Here is an 18692-nt window from a genome sequence, read left to right as displayed (position 1 = left end):
TGTAGTTTCCAATTTTCCTTTCAAACCATTGACCACTTTAAGATGAGAAGCACATTATTAGTATGCTATTTTTTAAAAAAAAATTTAACTTGTCTCTCTGGAGGGCTTTGTTTTCACAATTAATAAAATATATGGAATTTATTTAAAGCTTTTTGGCCCCAGGTGTAGCAATAGATTTACATCCTTATTTCCTGGTCACATGCATGTGATTATGTTACTATCCAACAAAATCGCCATGGGAAGCTGGCTTCACAGAGAATTTAGAGTTGGATTTATGACTCAAATAAGTATTAAGAATAATATATTAATGTGCTTAGCATTATAAGTGCCTCAATCTGTTTATCTTTAAAATGAGGGGATAGGACACAGAATTAACACAGATGGGTTCTTCTAGCTCTAAAATATTATAAATTCAAAGTTTTAATACCCAGACACTTTCCTAATGCCATTTACGGAGGTATTGCTGTGACCTATGGGCAGTGACCATCATCTAACTTAGTTCAAGCAGAGCACTGCAAATTCTTGTGTCAGAAGGAAGTTGTCAACAGCGATGCTGGCCTTCAGTCTGAGCTTCCGGAAGGCTGTGACAAGATAAAACAGGCCTACACTAGAGAAAAGTCTCCTTTTGCAGGAAACAGTTTTACAAAGCAACTGATTTTTTTTAATGGATCCTAAAGTGCTATGGTTATTTCTGGTTATGAAACTAAATGACATTTAAGAGTGGCTGAGAAACTAGCCTGAGGCTTCTGCGTCCTGGGGTGGGTGCCCGTTAAGTTCATCAATTCATGGGGTGGCTCCTGGAGGTTCTGGAAGAGCACGTCTCATAAAATGTGCATCTTGTTTTATGCAGGTTATACTGGGGACCTCTGCCAATCCCAGATCGATTACTGCATCTTAGATCCGTGCAGAAATGGAGCAACCTGCGTTTCTAGCCTCAATGGATTCACCTGCCAGTGTCCGGAAGGTAAAAACCATGCATAATGCCAGCGATGCTTTTCATTTTCCACTTAAAATCATAAATTAGTTTGGTCAGCTTTCTACTCTAAATTTCTGAAATCTCTGCACAAACGAATGTTCTATTTTGTTTCAATTGTGAAGTAAAAATAGATATACTCCTTTTAAAAAACTCTATGTTAGAATAGCTTGAAGATTATGTTTGAACATTATGCATCATCTAGGAATTTTAGCGATTCCAACTTATGTACTGAAATGAATTTCTGTAATAAAATTGAGTAAAATAGAGTCCCTGATTTCACTTGTTGAGATTCCTATTTTGTGGGATTATTTCTTTTTTTTTTTTTTTTTTTTTTTTTTTTTGGTACTGGGGATTGAATCCAGAGTTGTTCAACCACCAAACCACATCTCCAGCCCTTTTTATTTTTTATTCTGAGTCAGGGGCTCACTAAGTTGCTTAGGGCCTCACTGAGTTGCTAAGACTGGTCTCAGACTTACTGTTCTCCTGCCTCAGCCTCCAGAATCCCTGGAATCACAAGTGTGTGCCCCCATGCCCAGTAATTATTTGTTTTCTGATACCTGTTCACATAAAGAATTCAACATGAAGTCCACCTGCTTTGGTTCTTATGTCAACTTTACAATGTCTTAGAAAATTTAAGTCACCTGGAAAGCCACATCTTTAGGGGTCACTTTTATTTTTAAAAAGTTTTATTGTTTCTTTCTCCTGAAAAAAATGGACGGATAATCACAGGTAGGAACTGGGCTGGTGTGCAGGGAATGATGTGCACATTTCTGCTTGGAGAGATGCTGTGGAAGGGGTTACTTCAAACCTTCAGTGTGGTAAGAATAACATGGCATTAGAGTTGTGGGCCGTGGTGCGATGGTGTGATATAGTCAGCTTTCTTGCTGCTGTGACCGAAAGAACTGACAAGAACAATTTTAAAGGAGAGAAAGTCTACTTTGGGGCTCACGGTTTCAGAGGTCTCAGTCCACAGACAGCCAGCTCCATTCCTCAGGGCCCGGGGTGTGACTGCGGAAAGCAGCTGGGGACATGGCAGAGAGTTCCCCTCATGGACAAAATATAACCCCCAAGGGCAAGTCCCAGTGACCTACCTCCTCCAGCTGATCCTACCTGCCTACAGTTACCACCCAGATAATCCCTATCAGGAGATTACTGCACGGATTAGGGCAAACCCTCCTAACCGGCTCATTCCACCCCTAAGCTTTCGTGCCCTGTCTCACACATGAGCTTTTGGGGGACACTAATCTAAACCCTAACAAGGCGGGATTGCTGTTGGTGAGAGGCCACTGCCTTGCAAGTGCTCAGGTCCCCAGGAGCCGTTCCTGCAATCAGCAACTTCTGCACTCTTTATTTTTTTATTACTATTTTTAGTTATAGATGGACACGATACCTTTATTTGTTTTTATTTATTTATTTTTATGTGGCGCTGAGGACGGAACCCAGTGCCTCACACATGCTAGGCAAGTGCTCTGCCACTGAGCCACAACCCCTGTCCTCCTCATGCTGCTTAGTATTTTGGAGAAATAAATGGTGACTAAAGAAGGTCAGATTCTCTTCTCCTGGCTTCTGTGCAGAGGCTGGGGCTGAGGTGGGGGCAGGGCAGGATGGCTGTGGTGCACCCAGCTGTCCCCCTCTGTGTGGGCAGCCAAGGTCACATGGCCATGGGTCCCAAGCTCCCCCACCCCAGCTTCTTTTGCAAACAGGCAATTGGCCTGCGGGCCTGGAAGGCTACGCGGGGCTGAGCCAGCAGCCACTGCCACTCGCCTCAGAGCAGGCTGCAGTTTTTCAGAGCTTTGTCACACCCTTGATGAGTCAGTTGCCACCTACCTCTTGTGGCAGACCTTGCTGTTTGGTCAAGAGCAGTCTTCAGGGTCATGATGGGATCCAGTGGGATTTTTGTGAAAGAGTCTGGACAACTCCAAAGTGCTTTTTATTGAGATTGATTTGATTTTTAACTAGAAAACTACAAAGGGTCCCAGAGGCTCCCATGGGGGACATTGCACAAACTCATACTGATAATAAATGGCGACCCGGAAGTAGAAGCTAGGAGTTTGCTTTCACTTATACTTCATGTTGTAGTTGGTAGAGATTTTCCAAGCCCTTGCTATATGCCAGGTGCTGTGCTAGGTCCTAGGACTTAATGGTTGGCAGAAGTATGTAGTGTCACGCAGTGGTGCCTCGAAAATGTGCAAAAGGGTACTGCTGAGCCTGGGGCATCAGAAGGTCCTGAGAGAGGAGAGGGAGGAGATGGCTGAGCTAGGAGGATGAGGACGAGGTGGCAGCAGGCCCAAGGGGCAGGGCAGAATAGTTGGGGCAGAGTGCAGCTCTTCTTCGCTCTGGAGGGAGGGAGGCTGAGGCTTAGGCTGAAGTCCAGTTCCACCACTTACTTCCCAGCTTGGGTACAGAGCCAGCTTGGGTACAGATTCACCTCTCTGTGCCTCCGTGCTTCAGTCTGAAATGGGGAGATGATAATGCTTGCTTCACAAGTCAGTGTAATGGTACAAAGGGGGTGATGCAGATAAGGGCTCAGGAGAGCATCCGGCTATGCGATCATGCATGTTAGCTGTTTTTATCATGGTTGTCTTTGTTACAGTTATTACTATTAAACCATTAATAGTATTAATACATTAATACTATTAATTAATTTAATACATTAATAGTATTAATACATTAATAGTATTAATTAATCTAATACATTAATAGTATTAATGTATTAAACCATTGATACATTTAAACATTGATTCATTTGAAACAGTCATTCAGTAACAGTGTTGGCCATAAATTGGTGAGAGACAAGAGGAAATAAGGAGAAACAGATTGGGGACAGAGTAGCAGTTCAGGATGTAGCACATGGCTCCTTGGAAGAAGAGAAGCAGGGATTTGACCAGGAGAAAAGCTGCTGGATTCGAGAGAACTTGGGAGGTAAAACAGACAGGGTCTGAAAGGAGGGCTTCTGCCCCCTTTCGGTTGGTTGCGCTGTTCAGGGAGAAGCAGGAAAATGGAGCAGGGCTCCTGCGTTGGGTTTGAGGGCTCTTGGCTATTGGCATGGGAGTGCCGGTGCGGCAGGTGCTGGGTGAATCTGAAGTCCTGGCCGAGTCTGAGCACAGACACCAGGGCCTCTGAGTGTGGTTTGAACCCTGGGTGTGGTGGGGCCCTCTGGGGCCTCTCCTGCATCCAGTGGCCTGTCAGCCCCTCCAGGCTGCCTAGAGAAAGCTCGGAGGAAGCGCGATGCCTTCCCGCAGAGCGGATGCGGTGTCTCCCAACAGTTTCTGTGGAGTCCTTCACTGGGGATCCCCCTCCCGGGAGGGTTCAGCGGTCCTTTGAAGGAGACTTGAGCCAAGGGTTTGAAGCTCCCCTGCAGGAGCACAGAACTGGTGACTGGCATTTGTAAGGTAGCCTCTCCCAGCTGATAGGACACTTTGCCCTTGGAAAAGACCCCGGGTCTCCAGGAGCCTTCGGCCATCAGCCACGCTCTGAGTGCAAGTTTGAAAATGGTCTCGAATTGGCAGACTGTCTGGAGCGCTGAGTGGCCCTTGACCTCTGCTTCCTCCCCACGCCTCTCTGCACACTGGTGTTGATTCTGTGTCCCCATTTCCCTGAGTCATCCCGAGGGAAGGAAATGAGCCTTATTCATCTTGCCCTCACCTGCTCCAGTACACTAGCTACAGATCATGTTCTGTGTTGGCAGCGGTGAGTTAAAATTGGGTAAGTAAAGTTCAACGCTTAGATCACTCACTCTGCCTACTAATTTGATCCTCATGATACTCCTATGTGGGGACCATTATTAATGTCTCCATTTAACAGACAGGGAAACTGAGGCCCAAGAGAGCAAATAACTTCCCTGAGGTCACAGATCCAGAAATTGGGAGCCAGGTTACTTGGCCCTAGTGGTCCTAACCACTGTCCTCTGCTATCTCTGAATATTGTCTTTAAACTGAATCTCATGATGCTTATTTGTCAAGATTTTCTTTGCAACCACAATCATGAGTGAAATAAATGCAGAACTTTTCAGGTTCTAGAACTTCTAAGTGTCCCTGCTACTGCAATTCCTAAGTCTGGAAAAAGCAAGAAAAAAATTTTTTTTTTGTACATTTGTATGTCTGGGTGAGGACAGTGGGATTCTTGTATGATAATCTCTCCAAGGCCAGCAGGCCATTAGGACTGCCTTTCACGTCCACATGCGGCTCTTTCCATCCCGTTCACCTTCGCCCTTGTTCCTTCGAGGGTCCTTCTCCAGCTGATCCAGGCAGGTCCTCAGAGGCTGCAGTCTTTCCTGGGCACTGAGTTTTGACTCCTGCCTTTGTTTAAACTCCTTTCCCAGAGTTCAAAGTTAGCACCTGAGAGCGCCATGCAGTGGGTCATTGCCCCTTACACTGTCCCCAGAAGGTCTCCCAGGAGGCCTCTGCTCTTCTTCCACATCCAGGTTTCACCCTTCACCAGTGACTTCTGGCTTTTTATAAAATTTCTAATTTTCTTTCACTGGATCCATATTTGAAGTGTTGTTTCAGATTCTGGTTATAATGGGGGCAATAAGAAAGAAAAGTAGACATATCACACGTGTTTTCCTACTGTACTGACTGATAATAGCAACAAAGATAAGTACTTGGAGCCTGCTATAACTCTTCATTAATGTCCTCCTTACCCTGAGATTGTTTTTTTACTAATTTAGAACTTTGAGAGCCTTAAAATTTTAAGCGAAATGCATTTAAATTCTAAAGATTTCTAATTATATGTAATTATATGTATATGTATTATATTATCACTGCACTTTGGCACTTAAATATGTATACTTAAATATATGAATATATAGCTGGGTGCATGGTACACATCTGTAATCCCAGCTGCTCAAGAGGCTGGGGCAGGAAGATTGTAAATCTGAGGCCAATCTGAGATCCCCAGCTAAAAAAATGTGTGTGTATACATGTGTGTGTGTGTGTATTATATTGGCATTTAAATATATAATATAATATTATATTATGTAATATATGTTATATATCCTGTAATAATAGATTATAACAATATTATATACATACATAATAATACATGTGAATATATTTAGATATACATGTGAATAAAATCTGAATACTACTATCCAGACACTATCATAACCCCCCAGGGACTGGAAGAACACCACATAAGTTCATAAAGGATAAAAAGAAATCAATGGAGACAAAGCAGTAGGACATCTGTCAGCTCTGCAGGTGTGACCGTTCACGTCACGAATGGCGTGAACTTGCCTCCTGGCATCTACCTGCTACGGAAGGTAGCTGGCAGTCAGAGACCAGAGCAAGAATATGGACTTCACGTACTGTTCTGGGAAATATTATTTTATCCAATGCATTTAAAAACATTAACATTTTAAAATGCTAAAATGTTTGAAGGGGAACCATTTTCTAGATGGGCGTATTGATGCGTGGAGTCTGCCGTGCACTGCTCTTGCCCTGGGGGATGTAGGCAAGCGTTGCAGTTGGGTGGGGGACCATTCCTTTCAGTCCCGAAACTGCCAGAGCACAGCTTTGGCTTTGCTGTAGGATCCCGAAACTCTCAGAACACAGAAACCCCTTGGACACGGTGGGGAGTTGGTGTCCTTCCCTGCCTGGGAGACCCACGGCTGGCCCGTTGCTGAAGCTGTAGAGCTGAGTGGTTTTGAATGCGGATTTTAAACCACATTGTTTAGGTGTGAAGTCTACACCAGCTTCTTCTGCCAAAGTCTTCACTTTTCTGAGGCTCATTTTTCTCAGTGTCTAAATGGGCATACTCGTACACACCTTAGACAAGCTGGCGTGAAGAAGGAAAACTCCCTGCCCGGCAAATACCAAGTGCCATGTAGAGGTTAGTGATCACGATGGTGATTAATGAGTCACAGCTCCTGGTGAGTCACATAATTTTCTCTCTCCCAGCCTTCGTTTCCTGGTTATAAATGGTGACAGTTGACCACTACCTTCAAGGGCCCTTAGTCCTCAAAGTCTTTGATTCAGATATATCAGCTTAGGAGCCTCTTGCTGAGTCAATAAATCCATCTTGATTCAAGTAATGTTTATAGACAAAAGTGTCACTTGGGTAGGCCTGCGGTTTAAATCGTCACGCTGGCCCAAAGGTCTCGTAGGTTAAATCTCATTGCAACAAGCTCCGAGGGTTTATCCAAACTATTTGGTTTTCCTGCATTTTATAGCCCTGAGTAATCTAGCCGTATAAATCCTCCTGTTCAGCTCAAGTTTCAGCAGTCATACTTTTCATCTTAAAGGGATTTACAGGCAATAACAACACATGTCATAGATGTTCTCTCTGAGACCATGTGTATTGTTCAGAAACAAGGCGTGTGACCTCTTCTGGGTTTGGGCTTCATGTGGTTGTGGGATCTGGTTGTGTTTCGTGGTGTCCCAACATATGTGACCTCCGTGAAAGCACTCTCTCAGGACCACGTGCGACTGTGTGCTTACGTAAGGAACGGCCCCAGTCCTCATAAAGGGAACAGGCCCAACTGACATGCGGTCCCTCTTTCAAAATTGGGCATTATCTCCGCATCGCCCGATCGGGAGTGCTAGCGGCTGAGGATTGTGGCCCCCACGTGGTGGGTACTCTCACTCTGAGGGACAAAGCAGGTGTGAGGACTTCAGTGTGGGTGCGATGGATTTCCCAGGTTGCATGCGGATGGATTTTTGTTTTATAGCTTAGTTTATCTTTTCTGTCTTCCTTTCTTTTCTTACACATAGCACAGCTTCTCTGACATTGTTTAAATGGGAATTTGTTTGCTCTGTCCCATTAGCAGTGGGGAAGTGGCTCCGTGTTCTTCCCTGAGGGACCCAGGTTCTGCCCAGGGTGGAGCTGGCAGGTGACAGTCAGAAGTCACCCTGTGAAGAGTGAACAAGAGATAATCATCTGTCGACGTCTTTCTTTTTTGAAATTAGAGAGGATACACTTAACAGATGAACACAAATTTTGACTTTTTTAAGGTGTGTGTCCAGATCTGTACACGACAGTTCTTTAGCATTCTTAAAATCCTACTTCATAGCTTTAAAATGCAGGTATGTGTCTTGAACTTCCACTCCTGTGTTTTTCTTGTAGCTCATATGATAACAGCCCCAGCAGTGACAATGACGAAGCGATGACATCTGTTCATTGTTGAGTGCTTCATGTGCTGAATGCTGTGTTTGCCCTTTGAAGTTATTGCTCAGTGTGATTTTTTTGTAAACAGCTGCAGCTCAAGGAGACTTGGTTATTTTGATTGCTTAGTACCTGGTGACCTTGGGCAAGTTGCTTTAATTCTCTATGCTACATTGTCCCCTCCTATAGAGTGAAGTATTATTAGAACCTGTCTATTGGGGTTATTCTAAGGCTTTAGTGAACTCCGAGTTTGTATGTGGAATGGTACCTAATAGAGCCCAAGTGATTAATAGCTGTCATTGTTGATACTGTGACAGCTGCACAGGTAGATGGTATTGCTACATTTCACAGGTGAATCAAGAGACCCTAAGGTCTTAGTGGACCCAGGATATAAGCCTTCATTTGACTCTGAGGTCCACGTTCTTTCTGTGCAGCACTTCCTCCCTGATCATGTGCCTCCCCCTGGGTCAGCTGTGCGGAGCCACCTCCATTGTCCCTTGGGGGACTCCAGGCTGGCTGGGGCGGTGATGCTAAGTGGTTTTGTGTTTCTTAGAGCACCCAGCCTTTACATGTGACAGTTTTTGAGACTGCTTTTGGTACATGTGAGACATGTTTTTGGTACATGTGAGACAGTTTTTAAGTGAATGAATGGGTAGGTAATTTCAAATCATCCAACAGAAACACTTTAAACAGGAGGAAACTCCCATATAGCCACATGGATCAACCAGTGACTTCTGAAGTAAGCCAGTGGACCGCTCTGGCGACTCACTGCAACCCAGTCCAGCTGGCAGGGAGGAGGGCTTGGATTTCTTATCTGTTTTCAGTGCCCCATTCATGCATGGCTCGGGGGTCATCCAGAGACTTGGCCAAGGTTCCTGTGCAGAATTTGGGGGTCCCCTTCTCTGGTTCTCTTCTTTTCTAGGACCCTTCCTCACTCCTCATGGCAAACCTGTCCCAGGCTCCTTCCCTGGGTGCCTGTGGACAGATGGTACAGCTTCAGCAGGCACCGTGGTGCACGGATGTGATCCCAGCGACTCAGGAGGCTGAGGCAGGAGGATCGAAAGTTCGAGGCCAACCTAGGCAACTGACCAAGACCTGTCTCAAAACAAAAAAGGACTTGGGATGCATCTCAGTGGTAGGGCACTTCCTAGTATGCTTGGTTCAATCCCCTGTTCCTCTCCCCCAACCCTGTGCCTGTGCGCAGGCACAGAGAGACACACCCCAAAGCAGCTCCAGTGCTGGGGTCTGAGGCTCCCAGGTCACAGTCCCAGCTATGGCCTCCCTTGAGGTGGAGCTTCCCAAGCACAAAACTCGAACTCCCTCCCAGCCCTGCCTGCTCTGCCTCTCCGGAGAGCCTTGCGGTTGTGGGTCTTGTTTTTGGTCTGGAGTTCGTAGGTGTCATCTGCGGGAAGGCCTGTCTGGGAACACTTATTTCTCCCTACCAGAAACGGGACATTGTTCTTAAACGCAACACAATCCTTTACAACAGACATGGAATAAGTACAGAGGATTTTATGTTCCTCGCAGCAGAATCAGTCCCTTTACCCACTCCCTCTTTAGACCTCAGCAGCGGAGAGGCTGAAACGACTTTGTCCTTTACCTGCTGAATGCTTTGGGAGGCAGCCCTGGGCCTCGTTCTGAACCATTCGGGTTCAGGCTGCGACTTGATCAGATTAAAGTTTGGGTTAAATAAACCTCTCTCTGGCTCTGTTTTTCCAACCTAAATTCATCTCCTGTGATGCAATGTCACCTTGACAGAAGGCCGTGGAAGACACCTGTTTCTTGAGGCAGGAATTCTCCTACTGTTCCTTTGCGTTGCCCTGTTTAGGTTTGATTATAATTTACAAGAAAAATTGGTCATTTTTAGAGTCCCTTCTTCACTTTCAGACCCCAGACAGTCTGCACTGAGTGGTGCTTCTGGTCACTACGACCCAGGACTTCCACATGGGATTATTTCTTAGCCACTGGCCACTTTGACTGCATTTGACCACAGGCTGATCGTGACAGTCTAGGTCGTCGCACAGCACTTTAAGTAATTTTAGCATTTTCCCTCAATTACTGAAGTCAGTGCTCAAATGAGCTCAAAGGAAAGTTCCGACAATTCTGTCGCCAAGAGAGAATCACTTTGGATTTCAGGTGAACGTCTTTGAAGTCTCTTTTCTAATGCCCTTTCCACAGAAACTAGACTGGGATCCTACTGTGCGTTTTCTTTTGTAATGAGCGTCTTTACTGAACGGCGTGTCCTAAGTGTTCTCCTGTACTGTTGATTTTTTCCAGAAGGGTTGTTAGGGGCTGAGCTTCATTCCATCATATGAATTTGGCCCAGTGCATTTAATAAAAGACTTAATCATTCACATACTGTTTATTGGACACCTCCTTGTGGCACTTCCCACATCGTCACAAGGCAGATGTAGCCTTGGCCTTGTGGGTCTTGTGGAACAGTGACCATGAGAGACAGCGTGGGCAGCAGGACCAGAGATGGGACGGGGCTCTTTTAGGGTGACCCGGTGTTCTGGGCAGACCTCTCGCCCAGGCTGGGGTTGGAGGAAGCAGGAGGAAAGGTTTCCAGGGAGGGGACGTTTAAACAGCTCTGCAGGAGAGAACAGAATGGAGTCCAGCAGAACCACAGTGCAGGATGCGTCGGGGAACTATAGCTGAGGTAGGGGGTCATCTCAGACAGCCCTTTACGCCACACGGTGGAGGGACTGGACTTCACTGCAGCACCTGCAGGAGGGCAGCATGCTTGGGTTTGGCAGGAGAAGGGAAGAATGTGACTTCTGGGGAGAAATCACTGTGTCTGAAGGGGACAAAGTGGGTTGAGGGAGGACGGGAATTGGGGACTGTCAGGCATTTGCTGTAGTCCTCTGGGTGAGCTGGAGAGGCGGAGTGGATTCGTGTCGGCAAGGAGACAGAGGCAGGGAGCAGATATGTCTGCACGCGGTGAAGCAGAAGGCCATAAACCGGACAAGCTGGTCAGTTTTGGTCAACTTGATATCTGGGGTGCCACTGGGTGGTGAGCATCTTTGGGGGGGAGGATGTGGAAAGGCAAGCCATTTAAAAATGTGACTGACTCGCTTCCCCTCCCGTCCCTCAAAACTGGTGACTTCTGTCCACAGTGTGGTGAGGGCCCTACCACCACCCATATCCCTTCCCCTCTCCTCCAGCCACCGGCTTCTGTTCTCCAGACACGCCAAGGACTTGGAACAGCCCTGCAGGGCATGCCATTCACCGCAGAGCCAATGCCCCTGGGCCTGGCTCCTGTCCTGCTGCGTTGGCAACCCTCCTCTGACCCTCACTGGCCCTCCCGCCATCCTCCAGGCCTCCCCAACTGCATTATAAACACAGCCCCCAAACCTCGTGACCCCTGACCTGCTCCAACAGCTGGGAGTGCTAGCTGATGCCATCTGTTTACTTGTTTATCTTTCTGTCTGTTTTCCAGAATGTAAGATCTTGCAGTGGCTGATACATGCAGTCATGTATCTCAGGATAGTTTAGATAAGTGAACTTTCAAAGGGAAATGCAGAATTTTGGCCTAAACCTCTAAATTTCCATTGCCAATAGGCAATTATTTTTGCTTGCATAATCATATATTTTAAGTTTTATCTCTTCTGGCCTTTCATCTGTTTATTCTAAACTGGGGAAGAGTTGATTTAACTTTCCTCTGACTTTTTCTAGTTATTTTTTGTTTTCCTGTCTTAGTTCTAAATTTGTCTTTCTGACCTGCTAGGAAAAATCATTAAGGTGTTTTTCTTTTCCTCCAATGAATCTTCTTAGAAATTAAAAGTCACCTTTTAACTTAATCCTCTTGGATCTTCCACATCTGATGGTTTTGTAATTGATTTTTCTTGAGATGCCCCTTCTCTGTATCTGACATAGCTGTCTGCTTTCTTAGAACCATGGCAAATGTGCTCCCAATTAACTTTTCCAGAAGCATCAGCCAAAACCCCTTCTCCCATTGTTCCACTGCTCCTCTTCCTTGTGTGCCGAGCCGGGTCTCAGGCTGTCTTTGAGGTCCAGGGCAAAGCTCAACTCTTCTTTCTTCTGAATCGATGCCACACTCGGAGCCAGCCGCACATGCTGATCCCACACCAGCGGCCTTTCCTGCCACTCAAATTGTGTTTGCACTAAGAAAAGATGGCTGTGCTCTGTTGTTCTCTGCCATCTCAGACCTGTCCTTGTGGACTCCCTGGTAAGGATGGGCTCTGAAAATTTCTCCCTGCTTCACCGTGCTGCTCAGGACTCTCAGAACTCAATTTCCTCGCTTCATTTTGATCTGGTGACTACTCATGCATACATCTGTAATTAAGATACATAGTGACTCATATTCAACCTATCCATATTTCCTCATTGCAACTTTTAAGACGTTTAAATTTTTTTTAAAAACTTATTTGTTCTAATTAGTTGTACATAACAGTAGAATGCATTTTGAATTTTGATAGATCATATATAAATGGAGTGTAATCTCTCATTCTTTTGATGGTACATGTTGCAGGATCACATCCGTCATGCAGTCATATGTGTACATGAGGTAACAATGGCTGTTTCATTCTCCTGTCCTTCCTGCCCCCATGCCCCGTCCCTTCCCTTCACTCCCCTCTACCTAAAGTAACTCTATCTTCCCTAGCCCCCTCCCTCCCCGCCTGTTGTGAATTAGTATCTGCGTATCAGAGAAAACATTCGGTCTTTGGTTTTGGGGTTTTGGCTTATTTCGCTTTTAAGACTCAGTCCGTGAGTTTCAGTGTTTCTTCTAACTCTTCTGTTGTGTGAGGACTCTGTCAGCCTGTGTCACTGGCCCATTCATTCATCCTTTCATTTATTCCACAGATATTTACTGAGGGCCTCCCACAGCTCAGGATGATGGTGGGAGGCTCAGTGATAAGGCAGTAATGTGGTTCCTCCTCCAGGAAGTCCCTGGTCTCTCTGGAGTGGGTGTGGGTCATAGGTGAACCTATGCCATCACCTGTGAACAGAGATGCTATGAAGGCAGTTGCAGGGATGTCCACCTGGCCTGAGGGACCAGGGAAGGCCTGTCTGATTAACATTTAAACTGAGAATTAAGACCTAAGAAGGAGCCAGTTTGTAAGCAGGCAGAAGCAGGGACTTCCAGGCTGTGGAAATGGCATGTAGCAACACTAGCACTGGCTTGTTATTTCTGGGAACCGAATAGAAATCGCGGTCCAGCTGCTAGAATAAGGCTTGGACAGCCCCGCGGGGGTCGAAGCGCTCCGTTCTTGTCCAGGAAAGGGAGATCAGATTTTATTCCAGGAACACTTGGAAGCATGATCATATGTTCATTTTAAGAGAATTATTGTCACTGCTGTTTGGAGACTTGGTTGCAGGGTTCAGCTGAGACAGGAATGTTGTCAGAGGAAATGGTTGTATTAGGGGAGAAATAACTTGTGACTTTGGCTAGGGTGGTGGCAGCAGGGATAAAACAGTTTTGAGTTAATGATATATTGTGGAGGTGGAATCTGAAAGGTCCACTGATGGATTGGTTGGAGGGTTAACAGAAGAAACAATCAGGATGACTCCTGGGTTTTGACTCAAACCATTTGCCAAGGCAGCAAAATAGAGAGTTAAGTTTGAAATGCCTATAGACATCATTTCTTCCATGTGAATTGTCTCACATTGTCAACAAAATTGCCAGTATCACTTTATTCCCTATTTTCCCTTATTAATGTTGCATACGTTTCTGACATCTAGATAACTTTCTGACAATACACAGAGTGATTTCATTGTCTTGTAATTCAAAATCTTCCAGAAATATCTTCTTTTGGTCTTAAATATCTGATTTTCATGATGCATGTTCCTCAAGGGTGTTTTCTTTTTATTTACATAATAAATATTCAGCAGGCATATTCTTACAAATATTGGTTCAAATACGAAATTTGAAAGAATGATCAAGTAGCTAAATTATATTTTTTTGGCACCAACCCCTCAATCCTTAGTAGGTTTCTTTTGTAGTTCTATTTTATTTATTTTACATTTTGATCCTTTAATCTTTTATCCCTTCCTAAACTTTATCGTTCTTATAATCAGTTGTTTTAAATCTCTTGGCTGCTGACATTGCTTCCAAGTGATGGAGATCTGGTTTTTCTCTGGAGCTACTGCACTTTCCCCCTGACATTCCCTGAGGTACATCCTCTGAGGTCTGCACAACTTGAAATAAACTGCCCTGTGATACATATGGCTGTACTCATCATTCTCTTTGCACTTTCTGGTTAACATTGTCAAACAGTTTTTCATCTCCTGCTCTTCAAGGAAGATTGCTGATCTGAATATATTTTCTCATTACCATCTAGTTAAGATCGCATATTATTCTCCTATTACAGTTTCTAAATCTATTGTCAGTTGAGAAGCACTACTATTATATTCATTACTTAGGTTACAGTATCCCACAAAGCTCCATTCCATGCATTCTTAATACACACCTCTTTGAATTTTGGAGTTTGTATCCGAGGAAGTGCTTGAACCCAAGAGTGTTAATGTTTGTTTTTCAAAACTCTTGCTTTGGCCACAGTAATTCATTTGGTTTCTGCAAGGGGATTTGTTATTTATGGACTGGCCAAAGATCTTGAAGAGTTATGTTATTCAAAGGGGAAGGATATCTAAAATAGCCTCCTTTAGGGTTGTTAACATCATATAGGAACAAGACAAAGCAGAGTGAGTGGGTCCTGGTATTGGAGATGGAGTTTACAACTCTCTACATGATGTTCATCTGTGTCCATGCATCGAGAGGGCGGTGGGGAGAAGCAGGGAAGGGAGAAAACACAGGGGTGGAGAAGCTGGGTTCATTTTTAACCTTTCTTGAAAAGATGAATTCTGTTCTGAGTCTCAGTTACAGATGCCCCAAGGCCTTGCAGCATGGTGTCCTGCCTATAATGATAACCCAGTTAATATTTGTTATCACTTTAAAGCTGTGAGTTCTTTCTCCAAGTACAGAGGAAACCACTGGATGTGTACAGTTGTCCTTTTATATTTCCATTTTGTGCAAATGAGGAAGTTGAGACATGAGAGCTAGTTACTCGACTGTAATGACATAGTTTATCGATTAGAATTTGATTTAGTTTCAAATAACAGACCCCTCAAATAACTGATATGGAAGTAAGTCCGTTCGGGGAGAATTTACATTGTCACAATGTCAGGACTTCTGATCATGAACATGGGATATCTCTTCATGTATTTGGGTGTTTTTAATGTTTTGTAGTTTTCAGTATAGAAGTCTTCCATATCTTTTGTTAAACTTACTTCTATTTTACCTTTTTTTGGTAATATTATAAAGGACATTTAAATTTTTAACATTTTCAGTTGCTTATTGCTAGTGAATAGAAATAGAATTGATTTTTTATAGTGATTTTGTATCCTGATAAGTTGTTAAATTTACTTATTAGTTTCCATAATTTTTTATCTTTTGGTACTGGGAATTGAACCCAGGGGTGCTCTACCACTGAGCTGTACCTCCAATCCTTTTTATTTTTTGATTTGGGAAAGGGTCCCACTAAATGGCCCAGGCTGACCTCAAACTCACAATCTTCCTGCCGCAGCCTCCTGAGTCACTGGAATTACAGGCATGTACCACTATGCCCAGCTAGTCTCCATAATTTTTACTGTAGATTCCTTTGTATTTTCATTGCATACAATAAAAGATTGGCAAATAGTAAGAGTCTTGATTTTTTCCCTTTATCTGCTTTGTTTTTTTACTTGCCTGTTGATGGTGTGTAGCAAAACTCCTGTGAAATGCTGCTGAAGTAGACAACCTTACTTTGTTCTCTAGCTTAAGGTGTAAATATTTGTTTTTACACAATTAAATATGATGCTACTTTAAGGTTTTTGTACATGCTCTATAAGATGGAGTAAACTACCTTCTATTTTAGTTTGCTGAGAGTGTTTTCCTTTTTAAAATAATGAATGGATATGGAATTTTGTCTGATTTTTCTATACCCTCTGAAATGATTGATATGTATCATGTACACATGAAAGGAATACATTATTCAAATATTGCATACACAAGCTCGTTTTAGTCTATGAGTTACTAAAAAAGGGATCCTTCGCTAATGGTTTCTATTTCTACTGCAGTTTTTTCTTTCATGTATCCTGAAGCTAACTTATTAGGTGCCTACACATTTAGGACAGTTAGATCTTTCTGATGGATTGCCTGCTTTTCATATGAACCATCCCTTTTATGTCTGATAACACACCTAGTCTTGAAGTCTACCTTCTCTGTTACTGAGAGTCACATCAGCTTTCTTAAACTTTCTTTTTCATGTTTTCCCCATTCTTTTGTCTCCATTTTTTATGAGTTTTTATACTTAAAGTATCTTTTGGAGAATATATAGATAGGCTGTACTTTTTAAAAACAGTTTGACAATTTCTGCTTTTGAATTGGAATGTTAGTCTATTTACATTCAATGTCATTATTAATGGTCATATCTAAGTCTATGTCATTGCCACTTATTTTATTTTTTTTACTTTCCCAGCCTTTTTTGGGTAAATATTTTATTTTCTTAGTTGAATTTTTAGCTATACTGCTAGGTTTTTCTTTTCTTTTCCTTTTTTTTAAAATTTTTGTGGTTGTTTCTGTTTTGTTTCTAGTGGGTTCTCTGAGGACTATAGCATACAGCCTTAATTTATCAGAGTCTACTTATAATTAACATTCAGTCACTTCATGCAAAGTATATAACTTAAAGATGGTACAATTTAGTTAACTTCCTCTCCTTCTTTGTTCTTTTGTTTGCATGAATATTCAGGTGATAACATGCTAAGTACATTAAGACATCATAATTCAGTGTTTTTATTTCTGCTTTTAAAAGTTATTTTTTAAAAAATTAATAAAAGAAAAAAATCAATATTTACCTGCTAAATGCACCATTTCCAGTGTTCCTCATTTCTTCTTGTAGATCTGAGTTTCCATTTATGACACTTCCATTCAGCTTAAATCACGCTCTTTAATATTTTTGTTGTGTGGGTAGCTCTGCTGGAAACAAATTCTTTCAGCTATTCTTTATCAGAAAACATCTTAATTTACCCTCATAATTTTCCTTAGAAGTAGAATTCTCATAGACAGATTTATTTTTCCAGCATCTTAAGAAGTCATGTCTTTTGCTTCCATACACCCCAGGGCCAAGTCATTTGTCCTGTGTAATGTAGGTATCATGTCTGTCTCCTTAAATACTTGTTCTCTCTCTCTCTGTTTTCAGTTTGACTATGATATTCTGGAGAGTAGTTTTGAATTTGTCCTTCCTGGGGTTCACTGAGTATTTTGTCTATATTTTAATATTTTCCACCACACTTAGTGAAATCTCAGTCATGATGTTTGTGGCCAGGATGGTAGGATTGATGAAGGGACAAATTAGTGAAAGAGCAAAGGGTTCATGCCGGATGTGTTAAGAAAGTGTCTCAGGAGTGACCTCAGAACATTTCCACTTGCATCTCACTCTCTTTAATGGAGCCACGGGTCTATATCTACCTGGGGAAGAAACTGATAGATGAAGCCTGTATTCTGTGCAGTTATGTGAGCAGAAGTTTTAAGACCGAGAGAAGTTGGGAAATGGACACTGGGCAACAGCTTCCCCTGCACATAGCCAGTGAGTTTGGGACACCCTAGCGCGCCTGTTCTCTCATGCTGGGCCCTTCTGCTACACCCCAGGCGTGATTGTTGCTTAGGAGATTGGACTTGGGGTTAGACTGTCTGTGTTTAAATGCCATCTCTGCCCTTTACTAGCTGTGTAACCTTGGGTGATTTACTCGGTCTTTCTGTGCTTAATTCCCCATCTGAATCGGAAGAAATCGTGGTACCTGCAGGTGGATGTGAGTTAATCTAGTCAGACACTTGGAACAGTGCCCTGCTGCATGCAGGTGCTTGCCCTCAACAAGCGGTTTGAACGGGCTGTCCTTTCAAGTCCGTGCAGAGATTTCAGGGGTGCTGCTGCCTGCATCTCTCAGCCGTTTGTGCCAGGACCTCACCCCCCGTTCCCCAGCCTCACACGGAGGACCAGTCATTGTGCGTGTTTAAAGAGCAGTGTATGAGCACCTCCTGGTTCCAGAAGACGCCTTCCTAGACGTGTCCAGGGACACCCCCTGAGGGACTCCTGCAAAGGTGAAATGAGATCCGTTCCAGAGATGGACTAACAGGCCAGCTCCCCTCCAGTTTCCCTAACCACAAAGTCTGAGTGTACAGGTAAATCGAGGTTTCCCAGAATCACGGCTCCAAGGAAGGAGGGCCTGACCTTTACTGACCACCATGGACCATCTTATTTAACGGTACAGACTAGGAGGCCACACCATTCCCAGGCAAGGGAATTAAAGCCGAAGAGTGAGTGAACACCTCGCCCAAGGCCATACCATTAGTATGAAGATTCTAGCTTCGGCGTTTTGGCTTTGCCTTCTTCGTATGATACAGCCTTTTTCTTATTTTTAAAAATTTTTTAGGAAGGTCATCTAGGGAGTGGCTGAAGAAGATGCGAGTCATTGGCAAAAGGATGTCATTGTTACAAGAGGACTACAATGATTTAGGTGATAGAAGGAAACTTACTAGTCAAAGCAATCGCATTTCAAAACCGACTCTGCGGCTTCTTCCTTTCCATCTTTGTGCTCCTGAATGTTTCAGTTGTCC

General features: G+C 43.7%; 1 protein-coding gene across 1 annotated transcript in view; it reads left to right on the top strand.

Annotated features, from left to right (window-relative positions):
• DNER (delta/notch like EGF repeat containing) overlaps nt 1–18692 on the top strand; it is a 299024-nt gene that overhangs the window by 206570 nt on the left and 73762 nt on the right. Inside the window, exon 7 of the mRNA XM_079132624.1 lies at nt 851–964. Coding sequence (XP_078988750.1) covers nt 851–964 — 114 coding nt within the window. The remainder of the gene's footprint in view (nt 1–850; nt 965–18692) is intronic.

Source organism: Sciurus vulgaris, assembly GCF_902686455.1.
Source record: "Sciurus vulgaris genome assembly, chromosome: 3".
Classification (NCBI taxonomy): Eukaryota; Metazoa; Chordata; class Mammalia; order Rodentia; family Sciuridae; genus Sciurus; species Sciurus vulgaris.
Note: the sequence above shows the minus strand (reverse complement) of the source record. Positions and strands in the feature narration are given on the sequence as shown.